The 14,024-nt window shown below is 33.9% G+C and overlaps 1 protein-coding gene across 7 annotated transcripts in view; it reads left to right on the forward strand.

The window, feature by feature from the left end:
* The window catches only part of CHD1 (chromodomain helicase DNA binding protein 1), a 58,968-nt gene that overhangs the window by 43,300 nt on the left and 1,644 nt on the right, over positions 1-14,024 (forward strand). For 5 of the 7 annotated variants that reach the window (XM_087741595.1, XM_087741599.1, XM_087741596.1 and 2 more), the window contains 12 exons: positions 1,093-1,134; positions 1,861-1,991; positions 2,415-2,553; positions 3,269-3,419; positions 4,446-4,568; positions 4,956-5,093; positions 7,402-7,665; positions 8,089-8,229; positions 10,283-10,461; positions 12,355-12,451; positions 12,665-12,722; positions 13,646-13,856. In XM_087741595.1, the coding sequence (XP_087597721.1) occupies positions 1,093-1,134; positions 1,861-1,991; positions 2,415-2,553; positions 3,269-3,419; positions 4,446-4,568; positions 4,956-5,093; positions 7,402-7,665; positions 8,089-8,229; positions 10,283-10,461; positions 12,355-12,451; positions 12,665-12,722; positions 13,646-13,856 (1,674 nt within the window). The other 2 variants (XM_087741601.1, XM_087741600.1) reach the window with 2 other exon arrangements.

Below are 14,024 nucleotides of genomic sequence, written 5' to 3' on the forward strand. Positions count from 1 at the left end.
TTTGAAAAATATTTTTGATTGTTTCAAATTTGTTAATTCCTGCAACTCATGAAGACAGTGATTTCAAAAACCAGTTGTTCCAGTGGGTGAGCTTTTCTTTTAACATACAAGGAAAATAACCTGCTTCCCATCATTTTATCTAAAAAGTGCAGTGCTGAAAGAATATATGAATCTTTGTGGTGACAGCTACAAAAATTTGAATAGATTTTGTTTTCTTTTAAAGTTCTTGATACTGTAGTTGAATTAATTTTATATCATGCTTTTTTAAACTAAAAAAATATAAAATCCTATTTGAATCTTGTACAGCAGGTCCCTTCCATACTTGGTGCTAAAATATTTTTTAGAAGGAGGAGAAATTGCTTTTTGTTTTACCTTTTTGGGTTTTTGAAATGCTACTTTGCTTCTGAAATTTAAGTATGTATGTTTCTCTAAAATGCTGTAAAGCTTTCAAAATATTTTTGGTTAGAGAAATAACTTCAAAGATCCTTTTTGCCTTTCCATTTCATCTAACAACATAGTGAATTGGTACTTTTTTCCAAGGCTATTCTTGTGCTTGTACTAGCAATTTGAGGCTTCGATTATTGAGGAAATTTTCTTTCCTTTTTTTAAAATTATTTTTATTAATTTTATTTTTATTTTATTTCCTTTCTATCCTGGCTATCTCCATTTTCTTTTTATCACTTACACATTTTCCAAAATCTTCAAATCACCTGTTACAGATTGCTCCTTTTACTATATAAGGCATAACATAACATCTGAAATCTATATTTACTGTACATCCACATCAATTTTTTATTATTAGACACGTTCAGCTGCTAAATCTTCTTTTTTGTGACATTAATAAAGCAATTTCTGAAATAAATCGTACCTTCTATTGTTTTATTTACATCAGTTCTTAAACCAATAAAAATCTGGCTTAGTTTGCGGTATCTGGATATACTAAGCTGCCCTACTCTCTCTATTCTCCCCCCCCCCCCCCCCAATTGTCCATATAGCATTATACTAAGATTAATAATTGTATTAATACAATTTTAAAACCAATGTAGTTAGTTAAGCATACACTTAAATGGCAAAATTATTTTCTGTTGCTAGGTTTATCAAGAGTTACAAGAAATTTGGTGGCCCTCTTGAAAGGTAAACTTGTTTGATTATTATTTGTGTAGCAACTTGGAACCTAGTCTTCATAAAAATTAGAACAATATACCAAGAAACCTTAGGCTGGAGAGAAAATACAGTGTATAGTCTTTTGCCTTTGCTTGAACATGACTTTAGCTTAATGTCTTCCATTTCTTCATGTATGAGATGTATGCAGACAGGCACACAAAAAACTTTTCAATTTGCAGGACTACTTACTCTCTTTCTTTGCATTTTACCTGCTGTCTTTTTTAATCTTCATTGGTGATAATCATTCAGTTGTCTTGTTTGATAGCCTGTTTAAAGCCTATCAGTTTTCCACTGTGACTGTCAAAGTTAGTTTTGCATTTTCCTTGTTGTCAGTTCTTATTTTTAAGTTTTCTTTATTATTCCATATTTTAAGAAAAGCTTCCCACCCTTACTTTTCCTGAAAAATACTTCTAGTCCTTATGAACATAGCACATATAATGATTCCTTTTCTTTTTTTAAAGAGATGTACAGTAATTTAACTCAAAAATGTAGGGTTAGGATCCTTTACAGTTTTGTTGTATTGTCCTCTGATACCTGAATCACTTATTTTTTTCTTGGATCAAAATTGTACACAGCATAGCAAGTGCAGATGGCTGACAACTTACATGATCATTTCTCTAGTTTCAAAGTCTGAAGGAGTCATTCACAATTAGTAAAGTTTCAGAGCTATAAAAATGTGTATTTGTTTTATTACAGGTTAGATGCTGTAGCTAGAGATGCTGAGCTAGTTGATAAATCAGAGACAGATCTTAGACGTTTGGGAGAGCTTGTACATAATGGATGCATTAAAGCTTTAAAGGACAATTCATCTGGACAAGAAAGAGCAGGTACAAGGTGTTCAGGGGGCTTGGGGGACAAGAAAAGATGTCAAGAAGTCTGAATTATTCTTGCACTCTGATGATAACATAAAACAGTTTCGTTGGGGAAAAATACAAACAAAAATGTTGGCATGCTAGGTGATTTTTAAAAAGTTATAGTAAGATGACTTCTTTTTTTTTTTCCCCTTTCTGTGTGAATTGTCACTGGAGAATGCAGTATGTTTTTGCTTTACTGTGAAATTTGAAAGTAATTGTTATTATCTGGAAGACCTTTTGATTCTGGAGCTTAGTTCAAGCATTTGGTTAAGAAAAAATCATTTGTATAATTGAAAATTTGCTGCTATAGCATCAATCTGACTTGTTTTCTTTACATTTTCCTGTATGATATTCATAAAGGTAAATACTTTAATAGCTTTGTCATTGATTTTTAAGGTGGTAGACTTGGGAAAGTTAAAGGCCCAACATTCCGAATATCAGGAGTGCAGGTGAATGCAAAGCTAGTCATCTCTCATGAAGAAGAGTTGGCACCATTGCACAAATCCATTCCTTCAGATCCAGAAGAAAGAAAAAGGTATTGATTTTTTTTTTTTAAAGGAAGTAGTAATGTAGAAAATTTTCAAGTTTTATTAACTTTTTTCAGACAGCTGACTCAAAGCACATTATGACAGCGTTGTCCCTCTATTGTCTGTAAGGACTGGCAGCAGTTACCTGCGCCATATCTATTCTTTCTTCCCTTGCCGTTGGAGCCAGTACCAGCTTTGGCTTTTCAATTATATTCACTGGGGACTGTGTTCTGTTACTAATAATGACTAGAATTCAGGCTTACTGAGGAGCTGCTGTGTGCGTCATCTCTGCTTGAGGGGAAAGCAGTATCTCAAAGCGCAGCAGTAGTTGTTTCTATCCTCTGAACTTTTTCCCTTGCCACTTTGTGTATCACAATCCCTAAACTGTCCACTTAGTTAGCAGTTACACTTGGATGATGATTTATGCTTTCATTCATGGTTAGCCAACTCTGTGACGCAGCTCATGGCCACAGACAGATAGATGTCTGTTTTTCTTCATATTTTAGTCTTGATCAGCTTTAAAACACATTTCAGTGCTGATTTCAATAAATATTTTATAGAAATGTTAAGAAAATACGATAAATATTTGGATTCATTTCGTAAATATACCAGCATCTTAGAGAAAACAGATCTAGTTATATCACTTTTAGTGTGTTCTCTTCCCCCTTGCTAAACTTCAGAAGTGAAAATCCCTTATTTGTCTTTCTAATTTATTTCTGCTAGATATGTCATCCCATGCCACACCAAAGCTGCTCATTTCGATATAGATTGGGGTAAGGAAGATGATTCCAATCTGTTAATAGGCATCTATGAATATGGTTATGGCAGCTGGGAAATGATAAAAATGGATCCTGATCTTAGTTTGACACAGAAGGTATGTCATCTACAACATTTCATCAAGGACTCTTTTTGTTTAGGTAACAATGCTACTAAGAACAGTTACTGAAAGACCTTATTATATGATGACTGAAATTGCAGAGATATTATATGTCTGTTGTACTTCTTAGTATCCTTCTTGTGGTATATTATTAGATTTTAAGGTCTTGTGTATGCAGTTGAAGTATGCCTTCTTGCAGTCAATTATGTTGCCATATTTCCATGTAATTGGACCCCTGTCACTTGACTTTTTCTTTTCAGTATTTTCCTTCTCTACTTTTAGGTGTTCTAGTTTTGTCTGTTTTGTGTTCTTGAACTTTTGGAAGCAAGGTTTCTAAAGATTTGATTTTGTTTTCCCATCCCCACTTAATCCCCAGGTTCTTCACTTGAAGCTGTCTTTCACTCACAACATGAGAACAGCTGTACTAGAATTAGTGCAATAGATCCTTAGCAATAGTGAGCAAGAGGTATTGAGGGAAAGACTGCGGTGAAGTGAACTTTGTGACAGTGCCAACAGCCTATAGTTTCGGGATTTGAGGAGCCAGGCTTGTGTCCAAATCCATTTAATTATGCTTCCTACTCCTGCCTTCCATTAATTTGCCTGTTTTTTTGAAACCACCCATTTATGTTTTTGGCATCTGCAAAATCCTGTAGTGAGTTCTGCATTTAGAAGCTGAATGAGGCAGAGTCAGGAGTTCTGTGGATGACTGTTACTGGAGCTCAGAATTTCTTAGATAAACTATGAGAGTGGAAACAGAAATCTGAGGCTGGTTTCTTGAGTTTGTTTTAAACTGTGAGGCAATTTCCAAGACTCTGCATTGGCTGCGCGATTGGAGAGAAATAAAAACATTTAAGAAATTTTCCATTGCTTCAAGCTTGCTGGCATATTTGCTAGGTATAGTTGAAGTGGGTTGTTTTCCACCTTCTTTTACGCAGCTTTTCCTGTTCTGTGTGCTCCAGGCTATCGTTTTCCAAACTTGATAATATGTACTCATAGCTGTTATACTACCATTGTTCTCCTCAGATTTTGCCTGATGATCCAGATAAGAAACCCCAGGCAAAACAGTTACAGACCCGTGCAGACTACCTCATTAAATTACTGAATAAAGACCTTGCAAGGAAGGAAGCACAAAGGCTTGCTGGTGCCGTAAGTAAAATTTAGCATTCATTAGTGAGATAAAACAATATTCTTGTGGGCATGTCAGCTGATCCTTTTCTTTTTCTTTTTTAGTTCTGCTCTTTTTCTTTGTGTAGTATTACTCTGTATTGCTAATCATATTATGAGATTAACTCAAGAAATTAATTGCAAGTTTTATATTATATTATTCTCTTATTATTTGTATGTATTCCCTACTGTTGCACTATGCTCTGTCTCCAGTCCTGAGAAAAGTGGTGGTCATAGTGGCAATAAATAAAATAAAATGAACCCTCTATTTGATGTAAAAAAAAAAAAAAAAAAAAAAAATCTGTTTTTGCAACTGCCATGCAAAGATGCTTGTCAGTTGACATATTAATGAGACCAATTTGCATTCAGGGCAATTCAAAGAGGAGGAAAACAAGAACTAAGAAGAATAAGGTGATAAAGGCTGCAAAAATAAAAGAAGAAATAAAAAGTGATTCTTCACCACAACTCTCAGAAAAATCTGATGAAGATGATGATGAGGATGACAAGGTAAATATCTTTGATATGGTAAAGGTGGCCATTCCGTTCTTCCTGTTAGTATCGATTTCTATTTTATCTTCTGATTGACTTAATAAAATTGAAGCACTTGAATGTCATCCTTTTTCCTGTGGCCCCTATAATTGATGTTGCATCAGTACAAGCACATGGACGACTGTATCTGTTTTAATTTAATGATAAGCCAGTAGCTGAGGAATGATGAATGGTTTTCCAAATTATATTATACAAAAATGTTGTGGTCTAATTACAAGTGGCATTGCTCAGATTCAGCATTCTTTAAAGATTTCAGCATTGTATCTGCTAGAAATGTAACAAAAAAATTATAAAACTAATGTTTCTGGCTAATTGTGTTATTACTACTGACAGTGATTCTTCAGGTTAAGTTTTTTGTTCAGGCTCAGGAAAAACACATCAAGCTCAGTTAGAATGAGCAGCATGAAGAAATGGTATTTCAAGACTTGCATGTGAAAGCTATATATGGCATGGCTTTCATTATCCAAAAAGACTATTTAACCAACTATTTAACTTTGTCGTGTTCTGTTACTTCTGATGTGTTCCTTTAGGCCTTTGGTTTTGTTGGGTCTTTTTATGTCTAACATTTATCACACAGCAGAAACCACTAGAAAGAGAAATTTAGGTGAAGTTTAGGGTGATGTCACACCTAATTTTATTACTTTGAAAGTAGATGAAGTAAATCAGTGCAGATCTATACATATCATTAAAATACTAGTTGGTTTAAAATAAACTGAATTGGAGTGTCTTATGTAACCATTTTAAACTATTACAAACCATTGTAATTGTCAACTCACTCTAGATGAAAAAACTTACACAAATACGTAGTTAAAACTGAGTCAGCCTTAGAAGGACCATGATACATCTATAAAAATAGTAATTTTTAACCAAAGCGTTCCTATATGTATTTAAATTGTACTATGAATAATAAAATGTAAAGCCAGAAAAAAAGTAAAAAACTTTGAATGTAGACTGGCTTATATTTATAGACACAATAATTTTTCTGGAATATAAGACTAAGAAGTTTAAGTGTTGTCAGTGTAAGTGTTCCCAGTAAATTAACATGGGCAACTGAATCCTAAAACTAAGTAAATTAAGTGTTCAGACTACTTAAAAAAATTAGTGTTAGACTCATCTCCACTCTAAATGGAAGACGCTGCCAATCAGTTGATTGATTTGTTACGTTTTGCAAAAGTGCCTAGAATGCTGTCCCATTTCGCATATTTAATAACAGATATTCATCACTTCAATACTTTCGGACACGGGCTAAGAATTGCACTTCTGAAAACTAGACTATATACAAAAATGGGCTTTAACCACCTAAACAGTTGGCTTTAGCTATTTAGCTGCCATACTGTGTGCAATATTTAAAACTTATGTATTTAACTGCTAAAAACACGCAGGAAACTTGAAGTCATTCAATTTTCCTGGGAAATTTCTGTGATACCTAAATACTGAAGTCCTGGGCGGGCTGATTACTTGATACCTCATCTAAGTAACTTGTTAGGATTCATGTATTAGGCATTCTTTCATCTGTTTTTCTGCAATGGAATCTATATATGTTTTTCCAGGGGTACTTCAAATCAGTTCAAAGATGATAATAATTCTTGCACCTATACATAATACTTTCGTTACTTACTATAGTATTTTTCTGTGTCCGAAAGGATTTGAGTTTCCATCTCAAACCTTCTAAGTTAATATTATAAAGACCAGTGGAGTGGTATTTTGGTCACCTTCAAATAATTAAATGGTCCCCTATCAGACAATCTGTAACTAAGACGTGTTTTTTTAAGCCCAGTAAAAAGAACACCTCTGGAAAAGAGAAAGTTGGGACTTTGTTACCTTCTCCTGTGAATGTTTAATACAGGATTGATAAGTTAGTGGGACAAAGCTAACTAGAACAGAGGTCTTCTAACATCCCATCACTTGAGTGTCCTGACCAATCAGCTCAGTTTTGCGAGACCTACTTCCTTACAGTTTTCAGCTCTTCAGAGCCTGACTACCTTTAGAGGGACAGAATTCTAAGTTAATTCTAAGTTAAATGGACATAATTTCTTACCCCCACTACTGCTGCCAAATCAGTACTTGCTTTGTCACATCAAGGAAGTAAGTGAGTAGTTCTCATGTTTCTTTACAACTGCATTAAGTTCTATTTGATAGGTGTTAAATCTATGTCCAAAAAGAAAAAAAAATGCAAAGATAAAAAGTATGTTTTAATCTGATGGTTAACAAAACTTGTATAGATAGGAACTCAGTTTGATGTGACATATATGCTTGCGTATTGCAGGATGAGATTGTTTCAGTGAAACATCCACATAAAAAAATTAAAGCAGAAAAAGAAAATGAAGAAAAGCCTGAGCCAGATATTGGTATAAAGAAGGAAGCTGAAGAAAAAAGAGAGACAAAAGAAAAGGAAAATAAGAGGGATTTGAAAAGGGAGAAAAAAGAAAAAGAGGATAAGAAAGAATTAAAAGAAAAAGATATTAAAGAAAAGAGAGAAAACAAAGTAAAAGAATCCACACAGAAAGAAAAAGAAGTGAAGGAAGAGAAGGTAACTAGGTTTACTTATCTTATATAGCACTAGAAAAGGCCACTAGGTTTTTGTGAATGATTTTGAGATGAAAAGGTATTTTGGATCTGATCAGTTGTCATTTCACTGAAGTCTTTGACATCATTTGAAGTTTTTATTTTTACTACCTGAAACCATGAGGACAGGCATATGAAATGGGAAATTAAGTCTTCAGTGATCTGTATCTTAGTTGAACTGAGAGTAGAAGTGTGTGCAAGAAATCCTTTTATTCCTTTTCCATTCTCCTTTTCCATCCCACAGAGAAAGTGAAATGTACTGTCATTGAATGTCAGCATAGTTTTTATTCTTACTATTGAAGAGAATGTGGTAGTTACGGAGATTGTTGTAGGATAATTCCAGAGCCAAAATAAAGTTTACTTAAATATTTTTATATCTTGTTCTTAGGTAAATGAAATCAAATCTGAAAATAAAGAAAAAACTAAAAAAATTCCATTGTTGGATACTCCAGTTCATATTACTGCAAGTAGTGAACCAGTTCCTATATCAGAAGAATCTGAAGAACTGGATCAGAAAACTTTTAGTGTGGTAAGTCCTTTTTTGATAAGTTAGTGGTTATACTTGGTAGTCTAAATGAAGACAATTTCTGATGTTCTTGATTCTGTTATTGGGTGCAGTAACACAGGTGATCTTTTGCTAGTAAAGTCTCAGATCAATGAATGCTATTGACACTGTACTAAAGTAATTTTTGTCTTCATTCCAGCAGTTTTATTTTGTTGTTTACTGTATTTATGCAAGATAGTAGGAAATCTTATCCAGTGGTCTGTGTGCTGAATAGATTCAGGATATAGACTGTAAAGATATATCCTCAAGAATAACTTGTGTATCCTGCTTCTTAAAGAGCAGACATGAATGAACTTCAGTGCAATTGCTGGAGTCTCTGGCTTCATCGTACCATACATGCTTTTTATTCTTGTAAGATAACAAGAGAAAATAAGTTTCAGCACTTCCCTCCTGAAGTATTGCACACTTAAATTAGTAGCCACAGAAAGGAACAAACGCTAAAGCCTTTAGAAATACCTTGCTGGAGTAATCCCTCTGACACCAAAAGAATTTCATTTAATTAATCATTACTTCTGACTAAGAACAGAATCAATATTAGAGGAAAAAAGGTACGTACACACAATTTATGTAAAATTTTGTAGGTCGGCTGCGGCCTTTGGAAAAGTGTCAATGAGTTAGTTGGAGCAGCCACTTTCCTGTGGGTGTTTCGTCATTTAGATTTCAAGAGTTGTTTGTTTCTGCCAGTCAGGTTTATTGGGGCTGTTATGGGTGCTGGCTGTAACATGCAAGTAAGATTCTCTTGAGTATGGCAGTGACTGGTCTATCTATGGGTTTGTTCTGAACATTCCAAGTAACTCACTTGTGACTTGCAGGATCAGCCTTGAGTGATTCAGGTGTGGCTAAGTGACAGAAAATCACTTTATTTCCATGTACAGTTATATTTTTCTGACCACTTCTATACTTAAGCAGGGTACTTTGTAAGCTTGCTTTAAAAGGCTGCTTTAAGCTGTAGCTAATGCAATATGTAATGCAGCTGCTTAATTACGTAGAGGCATGAGCTGGCAATGGAACAGCTTCCTTGATATGTCTGAGTTGTCCCTAAATGCTTACATGGTAATGGTGATATTCCATTTCATTCCATTCCAAACATTTATTTGGTTTTTAAAATTTTGTTTGTTTGGTTTGTTTTGGTTGTTGTTTTTTTTTTTTTACCTGCAGACTTCCTGTTGTTTTTACTGGGAGTAATTCGAGGTTGGGTCTGTGTATAGAACAAAATATTTTTTTGTCCAGGCTTTTTTTTCTGGAATATATGTTCATCATTATGCCATGGTCAGATGCAGTCTAATTAGCATATTTAACTACACTTTCAAATGGAAATTACTGCTGTGGGTTGTTCAGGCTCAACTAATCTGTCTCTTTGTGACAAGGAGAATATGCAATTCATCTGTTCACTGTGGCATTGTAGTTGGATGATATTCCTTAGCAAGTGTGTGTAATTTAAGTCATGTTAACTGGTTTTATCTGGATTTATTATTAAAACCTTTGATTCAAAGTGTGAAAATTCAAGAACACACGTATAACACATCTTTGTTGCCATCATTGTTATTACTAATCTAGGCATACCCAAACTAGCTTTACTCTAGATAGCACAAGTTCTGCTAGTGACTGAGGTTTAAGAACTGCTCAGAGAAGCAATATTGATTCTCTGCTGAATGCCAGGTTTAATTGTTGCAGAAAGTATCTATTTGAAATGTATCGAACACTCTCATATTTAATTTTGACATAGAGTTTGTGTAGCTTTCAAGGTGCTAAAAAGTGTAAGTATTGTCCTATACGCTTGTGCTGAAAGTTGCATTTTCTAGCTGGGTTTAAAATACAACTTCTTCCAAAAGAAAGCTGTAAAATGTTTTTAAGAGCTGTGAGCAAGTCTTGTGCTTCATTTGGCTTTTAACAATACTGTCTTTGCCTCTGTGGGTGTGTGTGTATATATATATATATATCTCACAGTAAAGGGTGGGTCATGTTTTAGAATTCTTTTTTTCTTTGAATTAATACATTCCTTTTTTCCATTTTACAGTGCAAAGAAAGAATGAGGCCTGTCAAAGCAGCATTGAAACAGCTGGATCGACCAGAGAAGGGCCTTTCTGAAAGAGAGCAGCTGGAACACACCAGACAGTGTCTAATCAAAATTGGGGATCACATTACTGAATGTCTAAAGGAGTACACAAATCCTGAACAAATTAAACAGTGGAGAAAGTAAGTTATTCTCCTTGTTTTTTCTTGAAAAATGAAAATCTATAATTGCTTCTATCAAGCAGAATAGTTTTTAATTATTTCCCTAGTTTCTTATTCTCCCTTTCTTGTATCTTTCTGCTGTCTTAAATAGGAATCTATAAAAAGATACTTACAGATGGTGCTGACTTTTAATGGATTGACTTTTTCATACTGAATAGCAATGCATTTTGTCCAGTAGGTGGAGTCATCTCACTTACAACTGACAGCAAACACTAGAGAACTTGTTACTTAGACTGTGTTTAGTGGAAAAGCATTCTTACCTTTAAGGATCTGGGTTTTTTTCAACTTTGAAGTTGTTTGTGTGTTGTTTTGTTTTTTTTTTTTTAATTCCTGCTAAAAATAGGCAGTTCTAAATTTGTGCTAAACTTTGTATGATTTTGAGTTGCAGAATTCTTTATTCTTTTTAAAATATACTCTAAAATTAAATTATGTATTACATATTAACTATGACTTGATAAAAGTATTTGTCATAACATACTCAGGTGTATTTCAAAAATGAAAGAAGAGTTTATGTCTTCGAGGTGACAATTTTAAAAAATTAAGAAAAATTGTTAGTTTGTAAACTTACATTTCATTGTTAAGTTCCTAATGCAATTTGAGTTACCTTTATCAGAATGTGCACTTTAATATTTTGTGGTTGAAAATACATCCTGCACTTCCATATACACAAGTCTGTTAAGTGTTTCATTTTCTTGAAGACTTCTGTTAGTGTAGAATGCTTCTGCTGCTTTTATGTTGCTTTACTTCAAAATATTAAGGTGATCTGAGATACAAAACCAAGATCCATGTTTTACATTTTGGTAAATGTTGTATTTCTTCAGGTGGAAACTCATAATAGAACTACTATTCATAATAATGTTACAATATTATACGTAGATTATTAAAATATGTATTTCAGCTATCTTTGATAAGAAGTGTAGTTAAGCTACTTAGCTTAAAGTTATATATAAAGTTATACAGGTGTCATTAGGCACACCATTGAGTGGTTGTCTACTTTTGCAAACCTCTAGACCAAAATTACAATGTTTAAATAATGTTTAAATAATCACAGTGAAGGAGCAGACTGTTGCTTCCTGAGCCTGCACGCTTCAGATACTTCTGAACACTGGTATTCTGTAGTCTCTTTTAAGCATTCCACCTGTAAATTTGACTAAAAGAATTCTAGACTTTAGATCTATTACCTGTGATCATAAAAGCAAATGTTTTCTTCAGGGTTTTGTCATCTTGACAGCAAAAGTCTCAATTTGTTCTTCTTTCATTTCTTCCGGCACAGATTAGGCACAAATTTATTGTCATGCCACTTCCATCCTCTTTCACAGTTCTCATCTGGTTTCAAAAGTTTTGACCAGGCTTTGGAATTCTGTGGGAAAATTCTCTCACTGATATTTTAATGAAATAAGGCTTGTAGGTCAAGTGTCTTAGACTGTAAGAGATTTCAAGGTTTTTTTACTTACTTTACTTGCTTAAATTTTTATTTACTGAGTGGTAAATACTTAAAATTCAAATAAACTTTCAGAAGATACATATAAACTGATAGCTACATTTTTAAGCAGTTTCACAAATTATTCTATTAACACAGTTGTTATTAGTACTACTTCCCATGCACTTTGCACTCTGAAGTACTTACGATAAATATTACAAAGTGACAAATCATTAAAGGAATTAATCTTTCAAATGTTTGAAATACAGCTAGGTAATGTTTGCTGTGCAGCTAGGCAATACTGCGTAAATTTAAGTGTTTCTGGTTTACTGAAGTACTGTTCAAATAATTTCAGTTTAATCCATGTTCTGTTGCATAATGCAAGAAAAACAAATGTATAGAGGAATTATAACTTCTCTTTTCTTCTTCCTCAGAAATTTGTGGATTTTTGTCTCTAAGTTTACAGAATTTGATGCCAGAAAGCTGCACAAACTGTATAAACATGCAATCAAAAAACGCCAAGAGTCTCAGGTAATGTTTTCAGACCCTTTCTAAATACACAAATATATATTTTAAGTATTATAACTCTTTTATCAGATTTAAAGGATTGTAAGGAACACAGAAATACACTTCAAGTAGCATTTGTGTTTTTAGTAAAGTAGTCTCTTTTGTTAGGGTATTTTTCTAATGAATTCAGATGAACTTTGGGATTTAGCAATGAGTTTTTGTACTTGTCTCTTTTAGCAACACAATGACCAGAATATTAGCAGCAATGTGAATACACATGTAATTAGAAATCCAGGTAAGAAACCTTGAGTATATTCTTGTGTTAGATATCTTAGTTTTCATGTTTATTTCATGTCACATCTCTCCTAGATCTGTCTCCCACACTGCTAAGTATCAGAGAGATACACTGATTGGCAGAACTTTACTTGTTTGCTGATGAAATCCAGCTGAGTGCAGACTGAAACTGGTACTTACTAGTTTTAGTAGCAAGTTATTTGACCATCTTTTTAAAAAATTTTGGAAGCATTTTTTGTGTTTGATTTTGGGAGTGAGAGAGGTCTACTCAAAACCTATAAATTTCTTGGAAATTCTGTGCCCTCTTGCAGCTTTGTAATGTCACTACCATGTAAGAAAGCAAGCTATTCCTTGAAGTCATAGTTTGTAATGAGTTACATAGGCTGTCTTTTATTGTTGACAATAACACTGATTTCTCTATGCTCCCTCACCTGCCTTGTCATAATACTTGCTTTTATCTTGTGTTATGTAACACTTTGAGTATATTTTCATGGACTTAAAAATCAACATTTTGTCTTGAAAGTCGTTCATTAACAAGGTGTACCTTTAAAACTTACTCATGCTAAGGCCACCCCTTCTTAGAGAGGAAGTTGCTATCATTCTGTCTAAAATTGCTCTACTAAAAGCACCCCTACTCACTGCTCATTTGGACCACGTTTGGCTTCACAGACTGAATGGAGAGGTTGAAAAGTTCAGTTACCAAGTCCTATACATCTACATTCTAGCTTGCTTCCCTCTTACTTCTGGGTTTCTTTCAGTTCACTCACACTAGTGCATTTGTCTTTCAACTATTTAGCTCTCGTTTCTGTCAAATTATAATGTCACTTTCATATGGCTTTACATCTGACAGGTTGAAGTGCTGTTTGAATTAGGTGAAGAAAAGACTTTATGAGACTTCCTTTTAACTTGTGCTTTATTAAACAGATGTGGAAAGACTAAAGGAGAATACAAACCATGATGACAGTAGCAGGGACAGTTATTCTTCTGATAGACATTCTTCACAATACCACGATCATCATAAAGACAGGCATCAGGGAGATGCTTACAAGAAAAATGACTCTAGGAAAAGGCCCTATTCAGCCTTCAGCAATGGAAAAGATCACAGAGACTGGGATCACTACAAACAAGACAGCAGGTGAGTTTCTTCAGCAATTTAAAAATCTCTTCAGAATTCCCTTCTTGCTTTTGTAGTGTGTGTAGCAAACACCAAAACATCTTTTTAGAGTAATGCAAAATTGCAAAGATACCCCTCTAATGCAATTCTGTTGATTTGACATAATTGTGGCTCTTAATGTGTGTTCAG

The sequence above is a fragment of the Nipponia nippon genome, unplaced genomic scaffold, assembly GCF_047370975.1.
Source record: "Nipponia nippon isolate SJK-2023a ecotype South Korea unplaced genomic scaffold, ASM4737097v1 scaffold_8, whole genome shotgun sequence".
Classification (NCBI taxonomy): domain Eukaryota; kingdom Metazoa; phylum Chordata; class Aves; order Pelecaniformes; family Threskiornithidae; genus Nipponia; species Nipponia nippon.